We start from the raw sequence: 27,150 nt of genomic DNA, 5'->3' as shown, positions 1-27,150 counted from the left end.
AGACCTGTAACTTCTTCTTTAAGAGGCTCCTCTGTCCTCCACTCGTTACCTGTATTAATGGCACCTGTTTGAACTTGTTATCAGTATAAAAGACACCTGTCCACAACCTCAAACAGTCACATTCCAAACTCCACTATGGCCAAGACCAAAGAGCTGTCAAAGGACACCAGAAACAAAATTGTAGACCTGCACCAGGCTGGGAAGACTGAATCTGCAATAGGTAAGCAGCTTGGTATGAAGAAATCAACGGTGGGAGCAATTATTAGGAAATGGAAGACATACAAGACCACTGATAATCTCCCTCGATCTGGGGCTCCATGCAAGATCTCACCCCGTGGGGTCAAAAGGATCACAAGAACGGTGAACAAAAATCCGAGAACCACACGGGGGGACCTAGTGAATGACCTGCAGAGAGCTGGGACCAAAGTAACAAAGCCTACCATCAGTAACACACTACGCCGCCAGGGACTCAAATTTGCAGTGCCATACGTGTCCCCCTGCTTAAGCCAGTACATGTCCAGGCCCGTCTGAAGTTTGCTAGAGAGCATTTGGATGATCCAGAAGAAGATTGGGAGAATGTCATATGGTCAGATGAAACCAAAATATAACTTTTTGGTAAAAACTCAACTCGTCGTGTTTGGAGGACAAAGAATGCTGAGTTGCATCCAAAGAACACCATACCTACTGTGAGGCATGGTGGTGGAAACATCATGCTTTGGGGCTGTTTTTCTGCAAAGGGACCAGGACGACTGATCCGTGTAAAGGAAAGAATGAATGGGGCCATGTATCGTGAGATTTTGAGTGAAAGTAGTGGCTTCGTAAGAAGCATTCTAAGGTCCTGGAGTGGCCTAGCCAGTCTCCCGATCTCAACCCCATAGAAAATCTTTGGAGGGAGTTGAAAGTCCATGTTGCCCAGCAACAGCCCCAAAACATCACTGCTCTAGAGATGATCTGCATGGAGGAATGGGCCAAAATACCAGCAACCGTGTGTGAAAACCTTGTGAAGACTTACAGAAAACGTTTCACCTCTGTCATTGCCAACAAAGGGTATATAACAAAGTATTGAGATAAACTTTTGTTATTGACCAAATACTTACTTTCCACCATAATTTGCAAATAAATTCATAAAAAATTCTACAATGTGATTTTCTGGATTTTTTCCAGAAATGTACCTATGATGAAAATTACAGGCCTCTCTCATCTTTTCAAATGGGAGAACTTGCACAATTGGTGGCTGACTAAATATTTTTTTTGCCCCACTATATTCATGCTGTTTTTTTGCCATAAGGATTGATCCTCATTCTACCAACTACAGCTGCTAAGAAATATGTCTTTGACATGCTGATTTCAGAAACAATTTAATTAGTCTTATTCTCACGGTAAAGAATGTTGTGTAAGATCAGTGGAATGTCCCTTTAAGAGGCTTGAAATGCCAGGGACATGCCACACGTATTTTCTTCATCTGAAACATTTTGATATTTTGAAGTCTAATCCCTATCCACATAAAAGACTCAACAAGGTTATGTCATGTTCCGTTTTCATTTAACAAGTTCACATTTAACAAGTTCACATTGTTTGGTGAATGAATTACTGTCAAAGCTAGTCGGTTTTAATCTTGCTTTAATAATTGTCATTCATTTAATAAACATTGTAAAATCCATTTAGTTTTATTAGAAATTAAGTTTTGTTAGAATTAACATGATTAGGCTGTTCAACTTTCTAGGAATTGATTGTGGTCCGTCTATATAACTATTTTTTATATAATGTAATATAATATTTATAAAGCTGACAATTCTCTAGCCGAACTGCACTGTGGGTAGGTAAGTTTATGTTGAGCGCATTCAGTCCAGAGACAAGTGGATGGACTACACGGTCAGGACCTCATTTCCCAGAATGCTTCATGATCCATCTCTCTTTTGTTGTCACTGAGCAGTGGCGGTCAGTGTGTGTTCCAGTGGGAGATACCTTCTGGCTTGTGCTTCCAGCTCTAAGCTCTCTCTGGCTATGGCTGCTCTCTCTGGCCTACTACTCTACTCTCCTGTATACCCCTCTCCTCCTCTTTTCTCTGCTCAATGCCTCACCTGCTTTCTCCTCTGGAATCACATCTCTCTCTCCCTCCTTTTAATTCCTCCCTTTGCCCTATGTATCTCCCTGTCCTTCCATTATTTCCTTACTTTACTCACCTTCTCTTACCTCCTCCTCTTCCTCCCCTTTTACCATTATCATTCCTCACCCTCTCTCTTTCCCTCTTCCTCCCATTTTACCATTATCATTCCTCACCCTCTCTCTTTCCCTATTCATCCCATTTTACCATTATCATTCCTCACCCTCTCTCTTTCCCTCTCCTCTCCTCCCCTTTTACCATTATCATTCCTCACCCTCTCTCTTTCCCTCTCCTCCCCTTTTACCATTATCATTCCTCACCCTCTCTCTTTCCCTCTCCTCCCCTTTTACCATTATCATTCCTCACCCTCTCTCTTCCCCCCCCTTTTCTGTCTAACATCCACTCCCCTTCACACCCTCTCCCCCTGTCTCTCTTCTTTCCTTTCTCCCTGTCTCACTCTTTCTCTCCTCTTCTCTCCTCTCTCAATGCTTCGTGTCTGGAAGGTCCCAGGCCTTTCCGTGAGATGTTCTATATACTGCAGGCCGCTTGTGGCAGGAACTGTTCCACAGAAGGTATCTCAGTTTGACTTCGAACTGCTTTTTATGCTTCCTTTTCCTTTCCTTCCTCTTTTATTTTACCCATCATTCACCTGTGCTTTTCCCATCATTCACTGTGTGCCCAGTGCTGCTCACGCCTTCTTCTGATTGGTTGGTTTGAGACAAAGGGGGCGGGGCAGGTAAAAGGGGTTTTCCCTACACAAAAGCTCGACAAGAGTGGATGTGTGTGAGTTTGTGTTTTTGTGTGTGTGTGTGTGTGTGTGTAATGTACATCCCACACAGAAGCTCAACAGAGTGTGGATGTATGTTTTGGTGTGTTTGTGTGTGCTTCCCACATGTATAATGTACACTGTAACTCTTTCTTCCAAGGTTAACATAAGTGATTCGTTTTGGAGAAATTCCTTGCTGTACTAAATTGGCTATCAGACTCTGTGGTGTCCCTTTATAGTGAATCCCATATCTGCTGCCATGGCAACGGTCCCTGAGCGACCCTGGCGACAGCTTTGTCTAATGACCTGCTAAAGCATCAGTGTTTGGGGAAACATCACGCCCACCATCCCTGAGCTGTCAGCGACGCACACACACACACACACACAGAGGTGGAAACACACGCACAAGCACACACACATGCAGGAACACACGTGCGGACACACAAACACTTACCCACACAAAACAATACACACACTCTTTTGTACTCACACAGACACACATACACGCACGCACACACATACAGACACATACACACACACTACATTATTACATACACCTCCCACTGACGACCCAATTAAGTGGATGGCTGGTTAGTGGGAGTTGTGGGTTAGGGGTGAACACATGGTCACTGTGCCCCTGGTTAGAGAGGGTCCCTCACTGTAACTGTCTGTTGCTCTGCCACAGGCACCTTTCCAATCAGAGGAACCAACAGGGAGAGGATGGAGGGAGAGAGAGGGAGAGACGAGGGGTAGGGATAACGATAGAGAGAGGGAGAGGCGAGGGGTAGGAATAACGATAGAGAGAGGGAGAGGCGAGGGGTAGAGATAACGATAGAGAGAGGGAGAGGCGAGGGGTAGGGATAACGATAGAGAGAGGGAGAGGCGAGGGGTAGGGATAACGATAGAGAGAGGGAGAGGCGAGGGGTAGGGATAACGATAGAGAGAGGGAGAGGCGAGGGGTAGGGATAACGATAGAGAGAGGGAGAGGCGAGGGGTAGGGATAACGATAGAGAGAGGGAGAGGCGAGGGGTAGGGATAACGATAGAGAGAGGGAGAGGCGAGGGGTAGGGATAACGATAGAGAGAGGGAGAGGCGAGGGGTAGAGATAACGATAGAGAGAGGGAGAGGCGAGGGGTAGGAATAACGATAGAGAGAGGGAGAGGCGAGGGGTAGGGATAACGATAGAGAGAGGGAGAGGCGAGGGGTAGAGATAACGATAGAGAGAGGGAGAGGCGAGGGGTAGGAATAACGATAGAGAGAGGGAGAGGCGAGGGGTAGAGATAACGATAGAGAGAGGGAGAGGCGAGGGGTAGGGATAACGATAGAGAGAGGGAGAGGCGAGGGGTAGGGATAACGATAGAGAGAGGGAGAGGCGAGGGGTAGGGATAACGATAGAGAGAGAGAGAGGCGAGGGGTAGGGATAACGATAGAGAGAGGGAGAGGCGAGGGGTAGGGATAACGATAGAGAGAGGGAGAGGCGAGGGGTAGGGATAACGATAGAGAGAGGGAGAGGCGAGGGGTAGGGATAACGATAGAGAGAGGGAGAGGCGAGGGGTAGAGATAACGATAGAGAGAGGGAGAGGCGAGGGGTAGGAATAACGATAGAGAGAGGGAGAGGCAAGGGGTAGGGATAACGATAGAGAGAGGGAGAGGCGAGGGGTAGGAATAACGATAGAGAGAGGGAGAGGCGAGGGGTAGGGATAACGATAGAGAGAGGGAGAGGCGAGGGGTAGGGATAATGATAGAGAGAGGGAGAGGTGAGGGGTAGGGATAACGATAGAGAGAGGGAAAGAGAAAGAGGACAGGAGAAAATGAGAGACGTATTAAAAATGGAAGGAGCAGAGGTCAGAAGAGAAAGAGAGGAGAAGAGGAGAGACGTATTAAAGAGAGAGGGGCTTAGTGGAAGATGGAGAGAGGGAGAAAGGAAACATAGGTGGTACAGCATCAGGGATGAATTGGATTAGAGTGAGGAGATGGAGGGACTGTTATAAGAAAATGCCCAGGTGTGTGTGTGTGTGTGTGTGTGTGTGTGTGTGTGTGTGTGTGTGTGTGTGTGTGTGTGTGTGTGTGTGTGTGTGTGTGTGTGTGTGTGTGTGTGTGTGTGTGTTTGTGTGTGTGTTTGTGTGTGTGTGTGTGCGCGCTCAGGGGCCAGGTGAGAGTAGAGGAGCTAAACACTGTGATTCATTTACGGGCCAGACCCAGACAGCCCAGGCCATTATTCACCAGAAGACCGCACGCACACACACACCACGCTCACACACTGACACACACACACTTAATTATGCACCTGCACACACACACACGTAAACACTAATCCACTGCTAAACGCATTACTACCCAGAAAGTAAAACATAGCCATTTGACTATAATTTAGCTGCTATTAAACCTCCTAAACACACACACACACACCGTCCAAACGGCTGCTGTTTTAATCACTCAACGTTTACCATGTTAACCACCCAGCCAGCACATCCTATAAACACATCATGAAGTTGTCCTCTTATAGACGAGCCACCACAACCCTACGCTATATTCTGAGCAGATGGGTTCTATACGTCAAGTCAATCCAGACAGCTGTGTTCTATATATCAAGTCAATCCAGACAGCTGTGTTCTATATATCAAGTCAATCCAGACAGCTGTGTTCTATATATCAAGTCAACCCAGACAGCTAGTTTCTATGTATCAAGTCAATCCAGACTTCTATATATCAAATCAACCCAGACAGCTAGTTTCTATGTATCAAGTCAATCCAGACTTCTATATATCAAGTCAATCCAGACTTCTATATATCAAGTCAATCCAGACTTCTATATATCAAGTCAATCCAGACTTCTATATATCAAGTCAATCCAGACTTCTATATATCAAGTCAATCCAGACTTCTATATATCAAGTCAATCCAGACAGCTGTGTTCTATATATCAAGTCATTCCAGACAGCTGTGTTCTATATATCAAGTCAATCTAGACAGCTGTGTTCTATATATCAAGTCATCCCAGACAGCTGGTTTCTATATATCAAGTCATCCCAGACAGCTGGTTTCTATATATCAAGTCAATCTAGACAGCTGTGTTCTATATATCAAGTCAATCAAGACTTCTATATATCAAGTCAATCCAGACAGCTGGTTTCTATATATCAAGTCAATCCAGATAGCTGGTTTCTATATATCAAGTCAATCCAGACTTCTATATATCAAGTCAATCCAGACAGCTGGTTTCTATATATCAAGTCAATCCAGACTTCTATATATCAAGTCAATCCAGACAGCTGGTTTCTATATATCAAGTCAATCCAGATAGCTGGTTTCTATATATCAAGTCAATGTAGACAGCTGTGTTCTATATATCTGTCACGCCCTGGTCTAAGTATTTTGTGTTTTTCTTCATGTATTGGGTCAGGCCAGGGTGTGGCATGGAGTTTTTGTATTGTGGTGTGTTTTGTCTTGGGTTTATGGTGTGTATGTATTTGGGATTGTAGCTAGTGGGGTTTTCTAGCAAAGTCTATGGCTGTCTGGAGTGATTCTCAATCAGAGGCAGGTGCTTATCGTTGTCTCTGATTGGGAACCATATTTAGGCAGCCATATTCTTTGAGTTTGTCGTGGGTGATTGTCTTGATGTCCTTGTTTATGTGAGTTGACACAAGTATAGGCTGTTTTCGGTTTTCGTTTAGTTTATTGTTTTTGTAGTGTTCGTGTTTAGTTCGTGTTTTACGTTTGTTTAAATAAACATGGATCGCAATCGACACGCTGCAGTTTGGTCCGACTCTCCTTCACCACACTTAGAAAACCGTAACAGAATCACCCACCACCAACGGACCAAGCAGCGTGTTAACAGGCAGGAGCCACAGGAGAGGCAGCAGCAGCAGGAGCAGCAGCAGCTGCAGTGGGAGAGGCTGCACCACCTGGAGAAATGGACATGGGAGGAAGAACTGGACGGTAAAGGACCCTGGGCTCAGCCTGGAGAATATCGCCGCCCCAAGGAAGAACTGGAGGCGACGAAAGCTGAGAGGCGCAGATATGAGGAGGCAGCACGGCGTAGCAGATGGAAGCCTGAGAATCAGCCCCAAAAATGTATTGGGGGGGGCTCAGGGAGAGTGTGGCAGAGTCAGGAGTCAGACCTGAGCCAACTCTCCCTGTTTATCGTGAGGAGCCAAGGAGGAGACCAGAGCCGGTGTTGGAGGTGAGCGAAACAGAGACTGAAGGAGTTAATGGGGAAATTGGAGGAGAGAGAAATGAGGGAGTTGCTGTGTTGGTGCTTTTTGCATGGAATTCGCCTGACAGAACGTGTTGGGGATTTGATGGCACCTGGGTTAGCGCTCCATACTCGTCCTGAGGTGCGTGTTAGTCGGCTGGTGAAGTTGGTGCCAGCCTCACGCACCTGGCCTCCTGTACACATCCCTAGCCTTGCACGTCCTGTGCCAACACTGCTCTCAAGATCTCCAGTACGCCTTCACGGTCTAGCCCATCCTGTGCCACCTCCACACTCCAGTCCTCCGGTAGCAGCTCCCCGCACCAGGCTTCCTGTGCGTGTCCTCGGTCCAGTAACACCAGTACCAGCACCACGCACCAGGCCTTCAGTGCGCCTCGCCTGTTCAGCGCAGCCAGCGCTTTTCTCCTCTCCTGCGCTGCTGGAGTCTCCCGCCTGTTTAGCGCAGCTAGAGCCTTTCTCCTCTCCTGCGCTGCCGGAGTCTCCCGCCTGTTTAGCGCAGCTAGAGCCTTTCTCCTCTCCTGCGCTGCCGGAGTCTCCCGCCTGTTCAGCGCAGCTAGCGCTTTTCTCCTCTCCTGCGCTGCTGGAGTCTCCCGCCTGTTTAGCGCAGCCAGAGCCTTTCTCCTCATCAGCGCTGCCGGAGTCTCCCGCCTGTTTAGCGCAGACAGAGCTGCCAGCCTGCAGGGAGCAGCTGGAGCTGCCAGCCTGCAGGGAGCAGCTGGAGCTGCCAGCCTGCAGGGAGCAGCTGGAGCTGCCAGCCTGCAGGGAGCAGCTGGAGCTGCCAGCCTGCATAGAAAAGCCAGAGATGTCAGTCTGCAAGGAGCAGCCAGAGATGTCAGTCTACATGATGCAGCCAGACCTGCCAGTCTGCATGGAGCAGCCAGAGCTGTCAGTCTGCATGAAGCAGCCAGTCTGCATGGAGCAGCCAGAGCTGTCAGTCTACATGGAGCAGCCAGAGCTGCCTGTCTGCATGAAGCAGCCAGAGCTGTCAGTCTACATGAAGCAGCCAGAGCTGACAGTCTGCAAGGAGCTGTCAGTCTGCAAGGAGCTGCCAGTCTGAATGGAACAGCCAGAGCTGCCAGTCTGCATGAAGCAGACAGTCTATATGGAGCAGCCAGAGCTGTCAGTCTGCATAGAGCAGCCAGAGCTGCCAGTCTGCAAGGAGCTGCCAGTCTGCATGGAGCTGCCAGTCTGCAAGGAGCAGCCAGAGCTGTCAGTCTACATGAAGCAGCCAGAGCTGCCAGTCTGCAAGGAGCTGCCAGTCTGCAAGGAGCTGCCAGTCTGCAAGGAGCTGTCAGTCTGCAAGGAGCCGCCAGTCTGCAAGGAGCCGCCAGTCTGCAAGGAGCCGCCAGTCTGCCCAGCGCCGCCAGTCTGCCCAGCGCCGCCAGTCTGCCCAGCGCCGCCAGTCTGCCCAGCGCCGCCAGTCTGCCCAGCGCCGCCAGTCTGTCAGGATCAGTTAGATCCACCAGTCAGCCAGGATCCACCAGTCTGCCAGGATCCGCCAGAAGTGCCAGTCGGCCAGGATCCGCCAGAGGAGCCAGTCAGCCTGGATCCACCAGTCAGCCAGACTCTTCCAGATCCGCCAGTCAGCCAGACTCTTCCAGATCCGCCAGTCAGCCAGACTCTTCCAGATCCGCCAGTCAGCCAGACTCTTCCAGATCCGCCAGTCAGCCAGACTCTTCCAGATCCGCCAGTCAGCCAGACTCTTCCAGATCCGCCAGTCAGCCAGACTCTTCCAGATCCGCCAGTCAGCCAGACTCTTCCAGATCCGCCAGTCAGCCAGACTCTTCCAGATCCGCCAGTCAGCCAGACTCTTCCAGATCCGCCAGTCAACCAGACTCTTCCAGATCCGCCAGTCAACCAGACTCTTCCAGATCCGCCAGTCAACCAGACTCTTCCAGATCTGCCAGTCAGCCAGGATCTTTCAGATCTGCCAGTCAGCCAGGATCTGCTGAAACCACCACCCAGCCAGGATCTGGTAGATCTATCTACCTGCCTGAGCTTTCTCTCGCTCCCGAGCTTTCTCTCGCTCCCGAGCTTTCTCTCGCTCCCGAGCTTTCTCTCGCTCCCGAGCTTTCTCTCGCTCCCGAGCTTCCTCTCGCTCCCGAGCTTTCTCTCGCTCCCGAGCTTCCTCTCGCTCCCGAGCTTCCTCTCAGTCCCGAGCTGCCTCAGTCCCGAGCTGTCCTTCAGTCCCGATCTGCTCCTCAGTCCAGTGGGGTTCTGGGTGAGGACTACTAGGCCATGGTCGGCGGCGAGGGTGGTCTATCCAGGGACGCGAGGAGAGGGGACTAAGACATTAACTGAGTGGGTTCCAAGTCCGCGCCGGAGCCGCCACCATGGACAGACGCCCACCCGGACCCTCCCTATTGTTTTGAGGTGTGTTCGGGAGTCCGCACCTTAGGGGGGGGTTCTGTCAAGCCCTGGTCTAAGTATTTTGTGTTTTTCTTCATGTATTGGGTCAGGCCAGGGTGTGGCATGGAGTTTTTGTATTGTGGTGTGTTTTTTCTTGGGGTTTTGGTGTGTATGTATTTGGGATTGTAGCTAGTGGGGTTTTCTAGCAAAGTCTATGGCTGTCTGGAGTGATTCTCAATCAGAGGCAGGTGCTTATCGTTGTCTCTGATTGGGAACCATATTTAGGCAGCCATATTCTTTGAGTTTGTCGTGGGTGATTGTCCTATTTATCTTGATGTCCTTGTTTATGTTAGTTGACACAAGTATAGGCTGTTTTCGGTTTTCGTTTCGTTTGTTTTTGTAGTGTTTGTGTTTAGTTCGTGTTTTACGTTTGTTTAAATAAACATGGATCGCAATCGACACGCTGCAGTTTGGTCCGACTTTCCTTCACCACACTTAGAAAACCGTAACAATATCAAGTCAATCCAGACTTCTATATATCAAGTCAATCTAGACAGCTGTGTTCTATATATCAAGTCAATCCAGACTTCTATGTATATCAAGTCAACCCAGACAGCTGGTTTCTATATATCAAGTCAATCCAGACTTCTATATATCAAGTCAATCCAAACAGCTGGTTTCTATATATCAATTCAATCCAAACAGCTGGGTTCTATATATCAAGTCAATCCAGACAGCTGTGTTCTATATATCAAGTCAATCCAGACAGCTGTGTTCTATATATCAAGTCAATTCAGACAGCTGGGTTCTATATATCAAGTCAATCCAGACAGCTGTGTTCTATATATCAAGTCAATCCAGACAGCTGGGTTCTATATATCAATTCAATCCAGACAGCTGGGTTCTATATATCAAGTCAATCCAGACAGCTGTGTTCTAAATATCAAGTCAATCCAGACAGCTGTGTTCTATATATCAATTCAATCCAAACAGCTGGGTTCTATATATCAAGTCAATCCAGACAGCTGTGTTCTATATATCAAGTCAATCCAGACAGCTGTGTTCTATATATCAAGTCAATTCAGACAGCTGGGTTCTATATATCAAGTCAATCCAGACAGCTGTGTTCTATATATCAAGTCAATCCAGACAGCTGGGTTCTATATATCAAGTCAATCCAGACAGCTGTGTTCTATATATCAAGTCAATCTAGACAAAGCATGACTGTGATGATGATGCCAACTCAGTTTTATCCTATGTCCCCGGTCCAGCCTATACCAATCAATCCCAGAAATCCCAGACTCCCTACTCACTCAATCAAACTATATCTCAGCCATTTTCTCAACCGATTGAAGCTAGTTAGCGAAGGATTCGTTGTACTCATTAAATAATTTCTGAACAGAGTGACGATTGTCCCCCTTTCCCTGTTCTTTTGTTAATTTGCTTTGTTTTATCTATTTACGCCAAACACAAACTTTCTCCCCTCCTCCTTCGTTGAAAGGAAGATAAATATGCCTGCCAGAGTGTTTTTAAGCACTGGAGCGGCTTCCCTTACTAATCTGAATGGAGAGACTGAGGGAAGCAATTTTAGCATTCAACAGAGGGTTTAATAACAGCCATGTCGCTGTGGGTTCGGTTTCCCCTCTATAATTTGGTGGAAGGGAACTGTTCTTTTTCCGGTCGCCCGGGTTTCCGCCGTGCCAAACCTCAGTGCCTCCTTTCCCAAAATGGAGGGTTGGTTGGGTCATATAGGATGGCTCCAGACAGACAGAGGCACTTCTGAAGCCTCCATAGTTGGATTTTAATACTCTTAAATGGCTTATTTTTCATAATACTGTACGCTTTATTTTATTGTCATGTTTGTTGCACTCCTCTAATGAGTGTCAAATCATCTGTTATGGATATGATTCTTATCAGCATACTGAACTGTAAAAGCACTAGATTACTGTTCGCAGAAGTGAAGGGAAAGAGAAAGGGGCGTGGCTGTTTTTAGTGTCTTCCTTTTGAGGAAAGCTATTAGGACTCCAAGAGACAAATGATGGAGAACTGGAAGTGTTTATCCTAACCCAAGCACAAATAGGATACACGCATACACACACACACACACACACACACACACACACATGGTTGAGTGGTGGAGCGTTATAGCCTTAGCTGATGCTGGGCTGAGGTCATGGCTTTATTAAAAGAGACGCCGGGGTGGAATCCCTTTGAGTCTGCACCACGAGTGCCACACACACACACACACACACACATAATCTCAGTCATACACACATACTCATTCAATATATTTATATATTTCTTAATTCCGTTCTTTTACTTTTAGATGTGTGTGTATTGTTGTGAATTGTTAGATATTACTGCACTGTTGGAGCTAGGAACACAAGCATTCCGCGACACCCACAATAACATCTGCATGTGACCAATACAATGTGATTTGATTTGATAGTATATGCACAGGCATGCAGACAAGCAGACACTTTCTCACATTCTCTTACCTTCACACACACACGACACACATACCCTGGACCCTTACATCACACCACACTCTGAGCTGTGAGCTGGGATCTGCGTGAGGCCTAAATGTCAATTTAAATCAATTAGGTAGCAGAGATGAGGCTGTGGTTTAATTACAGCCGGTCTTAGTGGGCTCATTTCAGACTCAAACCCATTCACGGCTGGAGCTCCATTGACACAGGCTCTGTTAATTCAGTCTTTGAGGGCTCTGTTAATTCAGTCTTTGAGGGCTCTGTTAATTCAGTCTTTGAGGGCTCTGTTAATTCAGTCTTTGAGGGCTCTGTTAATTCAGTCTTTGAGGGCTCTGTTAATTCAGTGTTTGAGGGCTCTCTTGTTTACTGGGTCTCTGTCTCTTAATTGTTATTTGGAAGAGGAGGAAAGACTTCAGTTTGTCACAGTCTCATTGGATCTGTCTGAACCTAGTAATTACTCACAGATTGTTAGGAAGACACACACACACACACACAGAGACACTTGTATTTGTGAACCAAGTGATTGTGCATGCCCACTCCCTATTAGTTTATGTGTGTGCACTTTTTTGTGTAATGTTGTATTTGTGTGTGTTTGTATCTATGTATGTATTCCCTGGCAGAGTCAGGAATTGTTCAGATCATACACTCCCCACAACACTGTCACAGCCACAATTCAGTCTCCTCCCCTGTTTTTCACTATCACAGATCCATACACTTATACACTTTCCATACACTTACTTAAACATTTTTTTTAATGTGTGATAGAGTTTGTGTGTGAGAGAGAGAGAAGAGCATGTGAGTGAGAGAGAAAAGAGAGTGTGATATTAATAAACCAGTCCCCCCCATCTGTCTCTAAACCCCTCTGCTCTCTATCCCCCCCTCCTGGCCAGGCGGTAACACTGACAGTCTGTTTGACATAGAGAAGGGCGTGGGCACCATCATCATCGCTAAGCCTCTTGATGCTGAGCAGCGCTCCTTCTACAACATGACTGTGGAGGTGACGGACGGCACCAACTCTGCAGCCACACAGGTACTATAGCTGGAGACGCAACATATCATATCTCTATTTATTCTCAGAAAGAGCCAAATCTCCTACCTGTACATGTTGATTTTGGCGTGCTACCACCTATACATCTGAATATGCATAAACACGCATGCACCCATGCACACATGCACCCTCACACACACCCTCATAAAGTACATGATAAACCACATACAGTACCAGTCAAAAGTTTGGACACACCTACTCATTCCAGGGTTTTTCTTTATTTTTACATTCTACATTGTAGAATGATAGTGAAGATAACAAAACTATGAAATAACACATATGGAATCATGTAATAACCAAAAAAGTAAATTTTATATTTGAAATTCTTCAAAGTAGCCACCCTTTGCCTTGATGACAGCTTTGCACACTCTTGGCATTCTCTCAACCAGCTTCATGAGGTAGTCACCTGGAATGCATTTCAATGAACAATTTCAATTAACAGGTGTGTCTTGATACAAGTCAATGTGCGGAATTTCTTTCCTTCTTAATGTGTTTGAGCCAATCAGTTGTGTTGTGACAAGGTAGGGGTGGTATACAGAAGATAGCCCTATTTGGTAAAAGATGAAGTCCATATTATGGCAAGAACAGCTCGATTAAGCAAAGAGAAACAACAGTCATTACTTTAAGACATGGTCAGTCAATCCGGAAAGTTTCAAGAACTTAGTCGCAAAAACCTTCAACCGCTATGATAAAACTGAGTCTCATGAGGACCGCCACAGGAAAGGAGGACCCAGAGTCACCTCTGCTGCAAAGGATATAAGTTCATTACAGTTAACTGCTCCTCAGATTGCAGCCCAAATAAATGCTTCACAGAGTTCAAGTAACAGCCACATCTCAACATCAACTGTTCAGAGTAGACTGCGTGAATCAGGCCTTCATGGTCGAATTGCTGCAAAGAAACCACTACTAAAGGACACCAATAAGAAGAGACTTGCTTGGGCCAAGAAACACGAGTAATGGACATACGGTTGGGAATCTGTCTGATGAGTCCAAATTGACGATCTTTGGTTCCAACTGCCGTGTCTTTGTGAGACGCAGAGTTGGTGAATGGATTATCTCTGTATGTGTGGTTCCCACCGTGAAGCATGGAGAAGGAGGTGTGATGGTGTGGGGTGCTTTGCTGGTGACACTGTCAGTGATTTGTTTAGAATTCAAGGCACAGTTAACCAGCATGGCTACCACAGCATTCTGCAGCGATACGCCGTCCCATCTGGTTTGTGCTTAGTGGGACTATCATTTGTTTTTCAACAGGACAATGACCAAACACACCTCCAGGCTGTGTAAGGGCTATTTTACCAAGGAGAGTGATGGAGTGCTGCATCAGATGACCTGGCCTCCACAATCACCCAACCTCAACATATTTGAGATGGTTTGGGATGAGTTGGACCGCAGAATGAAGGGAAAGCAGCCAACAAGTGCTCAGCATATGTGGGGTCTCCTTCAAGACTGTTGGAAAAGCATTCCTCATGAAGCAGGTTGAGAGAATGCCATGAGTGTGCAATGCTGTCATCAAGGCAACAGGTGGCTACTTTGAAGAATCTCAAATATATTTTGATTCGTTTAACACCTTTTTGGCTACTACATATATGTTATTTCATAGTGTTGATGTCTTCACTATTATTCTACAATGTAAAAAATGGTAAAAATAAAGAAAACCCTTGAATGAGTAGGTGTGTCCAAACTTTGACTGGTACTGTATGTGCTTCTAATAGTTACATTTGAAACCATATACACAGACCTCTCCTTCATAGACAGACACTACACCCCCATTCCCAATGACATTTATTTTTCTTTCCATCAACCATTTCGAAAAAAGTCTTTACATGGTTTGATGGATGGCGCCCGTCACATTTTCACATGAATGATGGCGTGTCAAAGTCCTATCAGAGTGATCGGAGCACTCTCTTCCCCCGCGTTTAATTCCTCTGGTCAAGGACGCGATGTGTACAGAGGACAATAGCCTCCCCTGTCCTGTCACGTCCTGCTCTGATCCTTTGCACTGTTCAGGCTGTGTTTGAACATTCCAAACAAAAAGGAACAAGATTTTTAGTGTGTAAACTGAGCTCGTGTGAAGATTATTTTTCAATCTCTGTTTAAGTTAGGACTGTCATGTTCTAAAGTGGTTTGGACACAATTTAAATATCACAATTTAAATATCACAATTTAAATATCACAATTTAAATATCGCAATTTAAATTGATAGGAAATATACCTGTATTTCTCTTTCCTCTTTTAGATGTCATGTCATATACAATGTGTGTTCATTGTGTGTTAAATGCAGGTGACTGTGGCAGAACAGGACACACACACACACACACGCACACACACACACACACACACCCACAGACATACAGTAGAATGGATTAGCATTTTTATAGAGCGGAAGGGAATGCGCTGACATATGGAATGTGCTTGCAAGACACCTTATAATTTCCCTATGACAGTCCGTTTCACGCATATGTCACTCTACCTGTTCTCTCCGTTGTCATTTTCAGGGCCAGTGCTTTTCAATACCCAGGAATTAGTCGTGCGAAAAGGACAAATTCATACATATAATTTATATTCATGTGTATTTTGTCATTTTGTCATATCTGTCTGTCTGTCATGTTCCTACGGTGCATTCTGAGACTATGTGACAGGGAAACTGGTGAAAATGATAGTTTGCTGATAGTGATAATGCTGTAGATTTAGATCATTATGAACACATTCACTCACATCACATTTTTCTATTTTCCCCCTCTCCCTTTCATCGCTCTCTCTCTCACTCTGTTCGTTCAGAATGATAGCTGGAGGGAACTACAACGGAGCTTTACTGCTGTGTGCCCTAAAAGGGAGAGCCAAACCACTGCGCACAGATGTCAATTCAACATCTATTCCTCGTTGGTTCAATGTAATCTCATTGAAATGACAGCGCTGATTCAACCAGTGTGTGCCCAGTGGGTATCCTCATTAAGTACAGAGGTCTAGTAGCTAGCTAGAGCACAGGAAGCCAAAAACATCCCCTCTTAGCTACTCTACTCTCTACTCAGACTGTGTAGCTCTTTCTGTCTAAGTCGGTCCATTAAGCCATGTCACACCCTGCGTGATGGTACCTGTTCACGTTGTCCAAACCCCCTTGCTATTCATTCCAACACACACACACACACATCACAGTCCCTACACTCCCCTGCAAGATGTGCTGACTAAATCCCTATGGGTGTACACCCCCCCTGGATAGAAGGATGAAGTTAGAAGCTAACGTTGAACAGAGCCTGACCTCAGCAGGAGCAGCTGACTGAAATTAAGCTAGCTATAATTAAAAGATGGGCTACTATAAGTTCTTATAACAAAGAGTAGTGAGACAGACAGTGGCGAGTCAGGCTGCAATGGAGGAGGCAAAGGAGATATTGTCTCGCTATTGTTATTTTACTGCTGCTCTTTAATTACTTGTTACTTTTATTTATTATCCTTAGCCTTATTTTTTTAAACTGCATTGTTGGTTAGGGGCGTGTAAGTAAGCAGTTAACTGGTCCTTAACCTGTTGTATTCAGCCCATGTGACTAATAACATTGGATTTGATTTGATACGCAGAGAGGGGAAGCATTGGAGGAAGCAGGGAGAGAGGGTAGTTGTACAATGGTTCCCAAACTTGGGGTCTGGAACCCATGTGGGGTCCCCTAAAATGTAAAAAGGGTCCCCAGTCTTTAATCTTATTACATTTTAGAGACAACTAAGGGCCTTTTACACTGTCAGAATTCACTTTCATGTCATTATGTGTTGGGATAGCCTTTGGGAGCTAAAATGTAGTCGTCTATGGTATAAAGACAATTTAAATATAAATACAATTTAATATTATGTACACTGAACAGAAATATAAATGCAACATGCAACAATTTCAAAGATTTTACTGAGCTTATATAAGGAAATCAGTCAACATCATCAGTCCTGACTTACCACTCATGTATGTAGTAAATAAGTGGTGAAGCACGTATTTTTGGGTAGAACTTGTAAGGTAGTGATGAATAGTATATATAGACCTGTATGCTCTCATTGGTTGGCCCTCGCGCCATATTTGTCGCCAAACCCACTGGCTTCAGATCATCTGTAAGTCTTTGCTAGGTAAATTCCCCCCTTATCTCAGCTCACTGGTCACCATAGCAGCACCCACCCGTAGCACGTGCTCCAGCAGGTATATTTCTCTGGTCACCCCCAAAGCCAATTTCTCCTTTGGCCGCCTTTTCTTCCAGTTCTCTGCTGCCAATGACTGGAACGAATTGCAAAAATCACTGAAGCTGGAGACCCATATCTCCCTCACTAACTTTAAGCACCAGCTGTCAGAGCAGCTCACAGATCACTGCACCTGTACATAGCTCCTCTGTATACCTGTACATAGCCCCTCTGTAAATAGCCCATCCAACTACCCCATCCCCATACTGTTATTTAATTTTTTTGCTCCTTTGCACCCCAGTATCTCTACTTACACATCCATCTTCTCCACATCTATCACTCCAGTGTTTAATTGCTAAATTGTAATTATTTCACCACTATGGCCTATTTATTGCCTTACCTCCCTTATCCTACCTCATTTGCACACACTATATACAGTGGGGAGAACAAGTATTTGATACACTGCCGATTTTGCAGATTTTCCTACTTACAAAGCATGAGGTCTGTAATTTTTATCATAGGTACATTTCAACTGTGAGAGACGATATCTAAAACAAAAATCCAGAAAATCTCACTGTATGATTTTCAAGTAATTAATTAGCATTTTATTGCATGACATAAGTATTTGATCAACAACCAAACAGTAAGAATTCCGTCTCTCACAGACCTGTTAGTTTTTCTTTAAGAAGCCCTCCTGTTCTCCACTCATTACCTGTATTAACTGCACCTGTTTGAACTCGTTACCTGTATAAAAGACACCTGTCCACACAGTCAAACAAACAGACTCCAACCTCTCCACAATGGCCAAGACCAGAGAGCTGTGTAAGGACATCAGGGCTAAAATTGCAGACCTGCACAAGGCTGGGATGGGCTACAGGACAATAGGCAAGCAGCTTGGTGAGAAGGCAACAACTGTTGGCGCAATTATTAGAAAATGGAAGAAGTTCAAGATGACGGTCAATCACCCTCGGTCTGGGGCTCCATGCAAGATCTTACCTCGTGGGGCATCAATGATCATGAAGAAGGTGAGGGATCAGCCTAAAACTACACGACAGGACCTGGTCAATGACCTGAAGAGAGCTGGGACCACAGTCTCAAAGAAAACCATTAGTAACACACTACGCCGTCATGGATTAAAATCCTGCAGCACACGCAAGGTCCCCCTGCTCAAGCCAGCGCAGGTCCAGGCCCGTCTGAAGTTAGCCAATGACCATCTGGATGATCCAGAGGAGGAATGGGAGAAGGTCATGTGGTCTGATGAGACAAAAATAGAGCTTTTTGGTCTAAACTCTCGCCATGTTTGGAGGAAGAAGAGGGATGAGTACAACCCCAAGAACACCATGCAGCGTGAAGCATGGAGGTGGAAACATCATTCTTTGGGGATGCTTTTCTGCTAAGGGGACAGGACGACTGCACCGTACTGAGGGGAGGATGGATGGGGCCATGTATCGCGAGATCTTGGCGAGACCTTCCCTCAGTAAAAGCATTGAAGATGGGTCGTGGCTGTGTCTTCCAGCATGACAACGACCCGAAACACACAGCCAGGGCAACTAAGGAGTGGCTCCGTAAGAAGCATCTCAAGGTCCTGGAGTGGCCTAGCCAGTCTCCAGACCTGAACCCAATAGAACATCTTTGGAGGGAGCTGAAAGTCCGTATTGCCCAGCTACAGCCCCGAAACCTGAAGGATCTGGAGAAGGTCTGTATGGAGGACTGGGACAAAATCCCTGCTGCAGTGTGTGCAAACCTGGTCAAGAACTACAGGAAACGTATGATCTCTGAAATTGCAAACAAAGGTTTCTGTACCAAATATTAAGTTCTGCTTTTCTTATGTATCAAATACTTATGTCATGCAATAAAATGCAAATTAATTACTTAAATATCATACAATGTGATTTTCTGGATTTTTGTTTTAGATTCCGTCTCTCACAGTTGAAGTGTACCTATGATAAAAAGTACAGACCTCTACATGCTTTGTATGTTGGAGAAACCTGCAAAATCGGCAGTGTATCAATGTATCGGCAATGTATCAAACACTGTTTGGACCGTTTCTCTACTGTATTATTGACTGTATGCTTGTTTATTCCATGTCTAACTCTGTGTTGTTGTTTGTGTCGCACTGCTTTGCTTTATCTTGGCCAGGTCGCAGTTGTAAATGAGAACTTGTTCTCAACTAGCCTACCTGGTTAAATGAAGGTGAAATAAAATAAAATAAAAAATAGTAAGTTAATTAATTTTTTTCATGAGGTTGTGGCTATATACTGCCATCTGTTGGCGAATAGAAACAATTGCATAATAGGAACTATTACAAATTGATGGTCCTTGAAAATCAATATTCATTATTGAAAAAGTCCTTGAATTTGACTTGCCACTGTCTGTACGAACCCTGAAACACACACGGCTCACATACACACCTGTAAGACGTGCTGACAGTGGAGCCAGTCATGAGAGGCTGTGCAGAGTTCCCTTCTTCAACATCACAGATGGAGCCTCAGCCTGATGCCCAATGGGGGAAATCTCCGCTGGTCACCGGCAGGAAGACCTCTGCTGCTTCTGTCTTATATTTAGCCTTCCCTGCCGTTGGCCTCCCAATACGCCCTTCTTACGCATCTCAACCGCCTTTGTCATCTGCGATGGGAATCTGCCGTTTGTGACTCACAAGGTTTCCATGAGTCATCAACCGTCAACACAGTACATGACACACAACAAGCACGTCAGCAAACATATGTCTCGATTGGCATATACGGTACATGGTGAATATAAATACATGAACTGCAAAAACCTCTTATTCACATAACAGTTGTGACAGACTCGCAAATATGTGCTGTATGACACGGAACTGTGCTGTATCTGACCGACTGTATATGTTATGGCCTACCCTTCACAAAAACATCTGTGTGTGTTGTAGTACTATGACATATTGGCCTAACCCTACCCACAACAACCCTCTCTCCTTCACCTCTCTAGGTCCACATCACAGTGTTGGACAACAACGACAACGCTCCTGTCTTCTCTCAGCCCACCTATGACATCACCATCTCTGAGGACACGCCCCCGGAGACGGAGGTGGTCCAGGTGTTAGCGTCGGACCGTGACGAGCGCCACCGTCTCACCTACTCCCTCCACAGCGCCATCGACCCCTCCAGCCTGCGTCTGTTCCGTATTGACCCCAACACGGGCACAGTGTATACTACAGAGAGACTGGACCACGAGGCTAGAGCACAACACATCCTCACTGTCATGGTAAGAGACCGTTAATGTTAATGTAATCAAATATGGTTCGGTTATCTTGAATCACATTGTAAGGGAGGATTCCATTTGCATTATTTGGTCACATTCCCTTAAGATTCTACATGAAAAATCCCTCCGTTGGTCATGGATGTGTTGAAGCTGTCAGAGGAGGAGAGGAGAGGAGAGGAGAAAAGACAGTAGAGATGTAGTGGTTCAAGAGCATTATCTTTATTGCGGCAGCTTAATATTCTAATGTAACCCAGCTCTCCTGCTAGAGGCTGACTACTCCTGTCTGTGTTCTCATTTTACCTGAGCTCATCGTTAAGCAATTACACAAATTACTGAGAGCAGTGAACCAACATCTCACCCTCGTCAGGGGAATGAGACGGTTTTAGAAACCATGACTGTGTGTGTGTGGAGTCTGACTGTGTGTGTGTGTGTGTGTGTGTGTGTTTGTGGAGTCTGACTGTGCGTGTGTGTGTGTGTATGTGGAGTCTGACTGTGTTTGTGTGTGTGTGTGTGTGGAGTTCTGAAATGAATCATCCTCATTCACTCTGTTTTACTTCATTTCATCTGGTTCAGTAGGTAACATAAATAGGAAACGACTGCTCATTCTACCACTGTAGTCGTACCGTTTTTCAAATCATTATAATTATAGATTATATGGTGTCATTTTGAAGCCAGATAGGAACGTCTGCCTGACATTTTTTATTGGGGAAAATACTGTATTTAAGTTTAGGCGGGCTCACTGATTTAATTTGGTGAAATCCACAGGTAGATAGTATCTTTAATATCTGGCATTCGGCGTGCCCATGACAGTGCCTGCTGTGCTGGAACCAGGTATGTAAGGGCATTGGTATAGGCTGCAATATGATCAGTATCTCCTAATTATAACATCTTCCTGCACCAAAGAGATAAGAGGTCTAACAATATAAATATACATTGACTACACATAACCACGACAGAGTCCAAGATAACTTTCCCCAACCAGAGCACATATAACAGTTTTGTCTATTGTGCGTAGCTGCTTTGATTAATAGAACGACTGAGCCACAATGACACACCTATTATCCTGAGCCTCAGGCGTACATAGACACAGACAGAACAGAGACAGAACAACTCTATTGTCTCCAATGGACCCAGTGATCTTCCGCCTAACACTTCCTCAGTATCATAATACCATTCAGTCTAGGACTATTATACCACTCATAGGCCCATTGGGTTGTGTTAAGTGTGTTGAACTAGCCAGCGTTTCATAATACTGCCAGCAGAGCTAGCGCTAATTCTGATGCTAATGCTGGTTCTATTAATACTCCCCCTGTGTGGCGCCTCGTGTGAGACAGGCTTTGCCTCTGATCCCGTTCTCTTGTTGTGGAGAGTCTCGTATAAATCCATCTGATTAGCACTCAAATTCTCATCTGATCTCCCAATGACGGGATTAGTCCGTCCCAAAAGACCCAGAACGGTTTGCAGTGACACTCCCTTTAGATTTCATGGGAAGTTAAAGCTTCAGTACATGTTTTACAGGGAAACTCCAGTAATGTTGTCCTATTGATTCTGTTTGTATGTTTATTCATTGCCGTAACACATAAAGTTATTTTGTAATAGGCAAGTGTTCATTTTCCCTCATGCTGGTTAAATAATGAGAAATGTAATAGTGTCTGATAATACTATACACCTGCGTTAGTAGACTAATGATTAGAATCATTTTTCGCCCTCAGGTAAAAGACCAAGAGTTTCCGTACAGGAGGAACCTGGCCCGAGTGTTGGTGGATGTGGAGGATGTTAATGACCATGTCCCAGTGTTCACCAGTGCTCTGTACGAGGGTTCGGTCTATGAGTCTGCAGCAGTGGGCTCTGCTGTGCTCCAGGTGACTGCCCTGGACAAAGACAAAGGAGAGAACGCAGAACTCCTCTATACCATGGAATCAGGTGAGCAACTATACAAATGGCTTTGTAAATAAACAATATGGCCCCAGGAGGTGTGGTATATGGCAAATATACCACAGCTAAGGGCTGTTCTTAGCATGACACAACGCTGCGTGCCTGGACACAGCCCTTAGCTGTGGTATATTGGCCATATATCACAAACCTCTGAGGAGCCTTATTGCTATTATAAACTGGTTACCAATGTAATTAGAGCAGTAAAATACATGTTTCGTCATACCCATGGTATACCATCTGATACCGTTTACCACAGCTTTCAGCCAATCAGCTTTCTTTGCTCAAACCACCCAGTTTATAATAAGAGTTTTAGAACTATCAAAAGAATAAGGTGTGTCTAACTATGCAAAGATATAGACCGGGGTTCTCTAACCTTTTCTAGCATGAGAGCTACTTTTAAAAATGAAACATGGTGGGAGCCACAATTTATTTACTTCCAGCTTTTAAATGTGCCCATTCTTCTCCTCTACCTTGTAACTCTTCCCAGGTCCTTAGTGTTCAAGATGTTTTCTGTCAATATACCTGTTCAAATAATTGTTTATTAACCACTCTAAGGGGGTCCTATAAAATCTCCTATTTCTTCCCAAAATTCTGTTAGATTTTTCGCAAATGATGTTTTCTCACTTTTATTTAACCTGATTTTAGATTAATGAACGTTTTACTCTCAAATGTACAATTGTTCACAGAAAAACAATACAATTGGATGTTCTGAGTCCATGTCATGCTTAAATCACATCAGAAGACCCCTTTTTGGGGGGGTCTGGAAGTAAACTAACACATTTATGTTGGAGTGTAATCTAATATGACGGTCTAGCGATGGTTCTGTACTGCTGCTACTCTTTTCATTAGAAACATGTGCAAATAATAGATACAAATGATATACTTACTCATGATATACTTCTGCCAGGTAAGCCTACTTTGCAGTTAACATTTAATTGAGAATGTTTTGGGGAACGTATTTCTGTCAACCTACAAGATGGTTATCACATCAACTGGCTCCACACAGAGTGATAGACAAACCAGCGCACCACACAGATAGACAAGGGCAATATTGCTGGACATTAATTGGCAGATATTGTATTAGAATTGCTTTTTGAAGCCAATAGTGGCTAACCAGGGGTAGGATAATGTTAATATTGCGTTGATTAGATAGTAGCTGGGAGCTTGCGGTGTCTGATACTTGTGAGATTCGTTTATGACATTTTGCCGTGGGAAAACGTGGTAATTGTATGTACTTTCAGAATTGTTTAGAAAGCTACTCGGAGGTGGGCTTCAAGCTACTTGTAGCTCCCGATCCACCTGTTGGAGACCACTGATATAGATAGTATATCGATAATAGATGACAATATGCAAGCAGTTGATATAGATTTCGATGCACTAGTATTTATCATTCATTCTTATGTCTGTTTTCCTTTAGGCAACACAGGGAACACGTTCCGGATTGAGCCGGTTCTGGGGATCATCTCTGTGGCCCGCGAACTCGACCTCTCCACCATCGGCTACTACGTCATTACCATCAGAGTCACCGATAACGGCTCCCCGCCACTCTTTGCCACCTCTGTGGTTCGCATCGCCGTCACACTCTCCGACAACGCCGGACCCAAGTTCCCCCAGACCGAGTACCAGGCCGAGGTCACAGAGAACGTTGCCGTGGGAACCTCTGTCACCACAGTAAGCGCCATGAGCCAATCCACGCTGACCTACGACATCCGACATGGCAACAGCGAACGCACCTTCAGGATCAACCAGTACAGTGGCGTGATCACAACTCAGAAACCCTTGGACTATGAGACCACAGCATCTTACAACCTGATCGTCCAGGCCACCAATATGGCTGGCATGGCCTCCAACGCCACCATGCTCATACGGGTGGTCGATGAAAACGACAACCCACCTGTGTTCCAGCTGCTGTGCTACCAGGGTAGTATCAGCGAGGCGGCACCCATCAACAGTGTGGTCCTGAACCCAGACAAAACTCCTCTGGTCATCAAGGCCACTGATGCTGACCGCAACCAGAACGCTCTCCTGGTCTATCAGATCGTTGAGGACACAGCCAAGATGTTCTTTACAGTGGATTCTGGCACCGGCTCCATCAGGACTATCGCCAACCTGGACCACGAGATGTTTGCTAGTTTTAACTTTCATGTTCATGTGAGAGACAGTGGGAGGCCTCAGCTGACAGCGGATAGCCCCACCGAGGTCACCATCCAGGTGATCGACACAAATGACTCTCCACCTCGCTTCACCCAAGACACTTACGAAACTGTCCTGCTGCTGCCCACCTATGTAGGAGTGGAGGCATTACAGGTCTCAGCTATGGACCCAGACCAAAATGTCCCCACAGAGCTCACCTACTCAGTGACAGATGGCAACCTGGAGCACTTTACCATCCAGCCCTCCAGCGGTATCATCACCGTCAAAAACAACAACTTCTCCAAGGAACGGTTCCGCTTCAACGTCAAAGTGTCTGATGGAAAGTTCTCCAGCACTGCTCTAGTCACTGTTCTGGTCCGTGAGACGCTGGACTCTGGCCTCTTCTTTGCCCACAGCCTCTACTCCTCGTCCATCCAAGAGAACAATACCAACATCACCAAAGTTGCCGTGGTCAACGCAGTGGGGAATCGCCTCAACGAGCCCCTCAAGTACACCCTACTGAATCCTGGAACACGCTTCCGGATCCGATCCACCTCTGGCGTAATCCAGACCACTGGCATTCCCTTCGACCGTGAGGAGCAGGAGTTCTATGAGCTGGTGGTGGAGGCAGGGAGGGAGCACGACCGTCTGCGTGTTGCCAGGGTAATGGTCAGGGTGCAGGTAGAGGACATTAACGACAACGCTCCTGTGTTCGTGGGACTACCGTATTACGCTGCTGTCCAAGTGGAGGCCGAACCCGGTTCGGCCATATTCCGGGTCACCGCCGTGGACCGTGACAAAGGCATCAACGGAGAGGTGTCCTACTACCTGAAAGACGACCACGGACACTTTGAGATCGACAGGCTGACAGGCGGCCTCCGTCTGAAGAAGTCTTTTGAGTCTGACCTGTCCAACCAGGAGTACCAGATGGTAGTTTACACCAAGGACGGAGGTTACCCTCCTCTTTCCTCCACCTTAGAGTTCCCCATCACCGTGGTGAACAAGGCCATGCCCGTCTTCGACAAGTCCTTCTACGCAGTGTCGGTGAACGAGGACGTAGCGGTACACACTCCCATATTAGGAATCAACGCCACCAGCCCTGAGGGCCAGAACATAATCTACACCATCGTGGAGGGAGACCCCTCTCTGCAGTTCGACATCGGCTTTGACACCGGAGTCATCAGAGTAATCAACTCCCTGGACCATGAGATCGCCCCATCCTTCCGTCTGACCATCAGAGCCACAGACTACCTGACCGGTGCCCGTGCTGAGGTGGACGTAGATGTCACAGTTAATGATTTCAATGATAACCCTCCGGTGTTTGAGAAAATGTCCTATAAGGCAGTTCTGTCTGAGACTGCCATGATTGGCACTCCGGCTCTGCAAGTGGTGGCTACCGACAAAGACTCTGAGAAGAACAACATTGTACGCTATCAGATATTCTACCCCTCAGATGCCTACAACAGCACCGACCACTTCCACATCGACAGCAGCAGCGGCCTCATCTTGACCGCCCGCATGCTAGACCACGAGCTGGTCCAGCGCTACGACTTCATCGTCAGGGCAACCGATAACGGCTTCCCACCGCTGAGCAGTGAAGTGTCGGTCACGGTGGTGGTGAATGACATGAACGACAACCCTCCGGTGTTCAACCAGCTTCTCTACGAGGCCTATGTCAGCGAACTGGCCACGAGGGGCTATTTTGTGACCTGCGTCCAGGCTTCGGATGCTGACAGCTCCGACTATGACAAACTGGAGTACAGCATCCTGTCAGGAAACGAGAGGATGAACTTTGTGATGGATGGTAAGACAGGTATCATCACGCTGTCTGGTCACAGGAAGCAGAGAATGGAGCCAGCCTACAGTCTGAATGTATCCGTTTCTGATGGGGTGTTCACCAGCACAGCCCAGGTGCACGTCAGTATCCTGGGGGCCAACCTCTACAGCCCTGTGTTTGGACTGAATGCCTACGATGCAGAGGTACGGGAGAATGCAGCGGTAGGAACCAAGGTGATCCAGGTAAGAGCCATTAATTTTAAAGTATCCAGCTTGTGGTAATGAATTGTGTATTTTATTTAATGAATCTTTGATGCACATGACACTATATTTGTAATAGTATTTGTAATATGTTTTGTTTGACATGTTTACTATGTACAATACCCCATTTAAAAGAAAGTAACTTAACTATTATTACCAGGTTAGGGCGACCGATGCTGACCCAGGAGTGTTTGGCCAGATTACCTACTCATTCGTCAACGACGTGGGGAAGGACCAGTTTAGTGTGGAAGCCAATGGTCAGATCACCACCCTGGAGAAGCTGGACAGAGAGGACCCTGCCAACAAGGACATTGTCCTTACGGTGGCGGCCCAGGACGGGGGTGGAAGGGCCTCCTACTGCACCGTCCGGGTCTCCCTGGTGGATGACAACGACAATGTCCCTCGCTTCAGAGCTACAGAATACCGTGCGTCCGTCAAATCCGACGTAGGCAAGGGCTTCTTGGTGACCCAGATCCAGGCATATGATCCTGACGACGGTGCCAACTCTAAGGTGACATACTCGCTCTACAGCGAGGCACACGTGCCCGTGGCGGATATGTTAGAGATCGACCCTGACAACGGCTGGATGGTCACCAAGGGGAGTTTCAGCCACCTGCGCAACTCTGTCCTGTCTTTCTTTGTTAAAGCAGTAGATGGAGGTATCCCTGTCAAGCACTCTTTAGTATCAGTCTA

At 46.1% G+C, this 27,150-nt stretch overlaps 1 protein-coding gene across 1 annotated transcript in view; it reads left to right on the top strand.

Moving 5' to 3' along the window:
- Positions 1-27,150, top strand: part of LOC109909474 (protocadherin Fat 3-like) — a 335,512-nt gene that overhangs the window by 251,896 nt on the left and 56,466 nt on the right. The window contains 5 exon segments of the mRNA XM_031796332.1: positions 12,812-12,951; positions 20,080-20,355; positions 22,065-22,275; positions 23,705-26,439; positions 26,618-27,150. The exon segment at positions 26,618-27,150 is cut by the window's right edge and continues 957 nt beyond it. Of these exon segments, the coding sequence (XP_031652192.1) occupies positions 12,812-12,951; positions 20,080-20,355; positions 22,065-22,275; positions 23,705-26,439; positions 26,618-27,150 (3,895 nt within the window).

Source organism: Oncorhynchus kisutch, linkage group LG18 (genome assembly GCF_002021735.2).
Source record: "Oncorhynchus kisutch isolate 150728-3 linkage group LG18, Okis_V2, whole genome shotgun sequence".
Taxonomy (NCBI): domain Eukaryota; kingdom Metazoa; phylum Chordata; class Actinopteri; order Salmoniformes; family Salmonidae; genus Oncorhynchus; species Oncorhynchus kisutch.
This window is presented reverse-complemented; position numbering and strand designations above follow the sequence as displayed.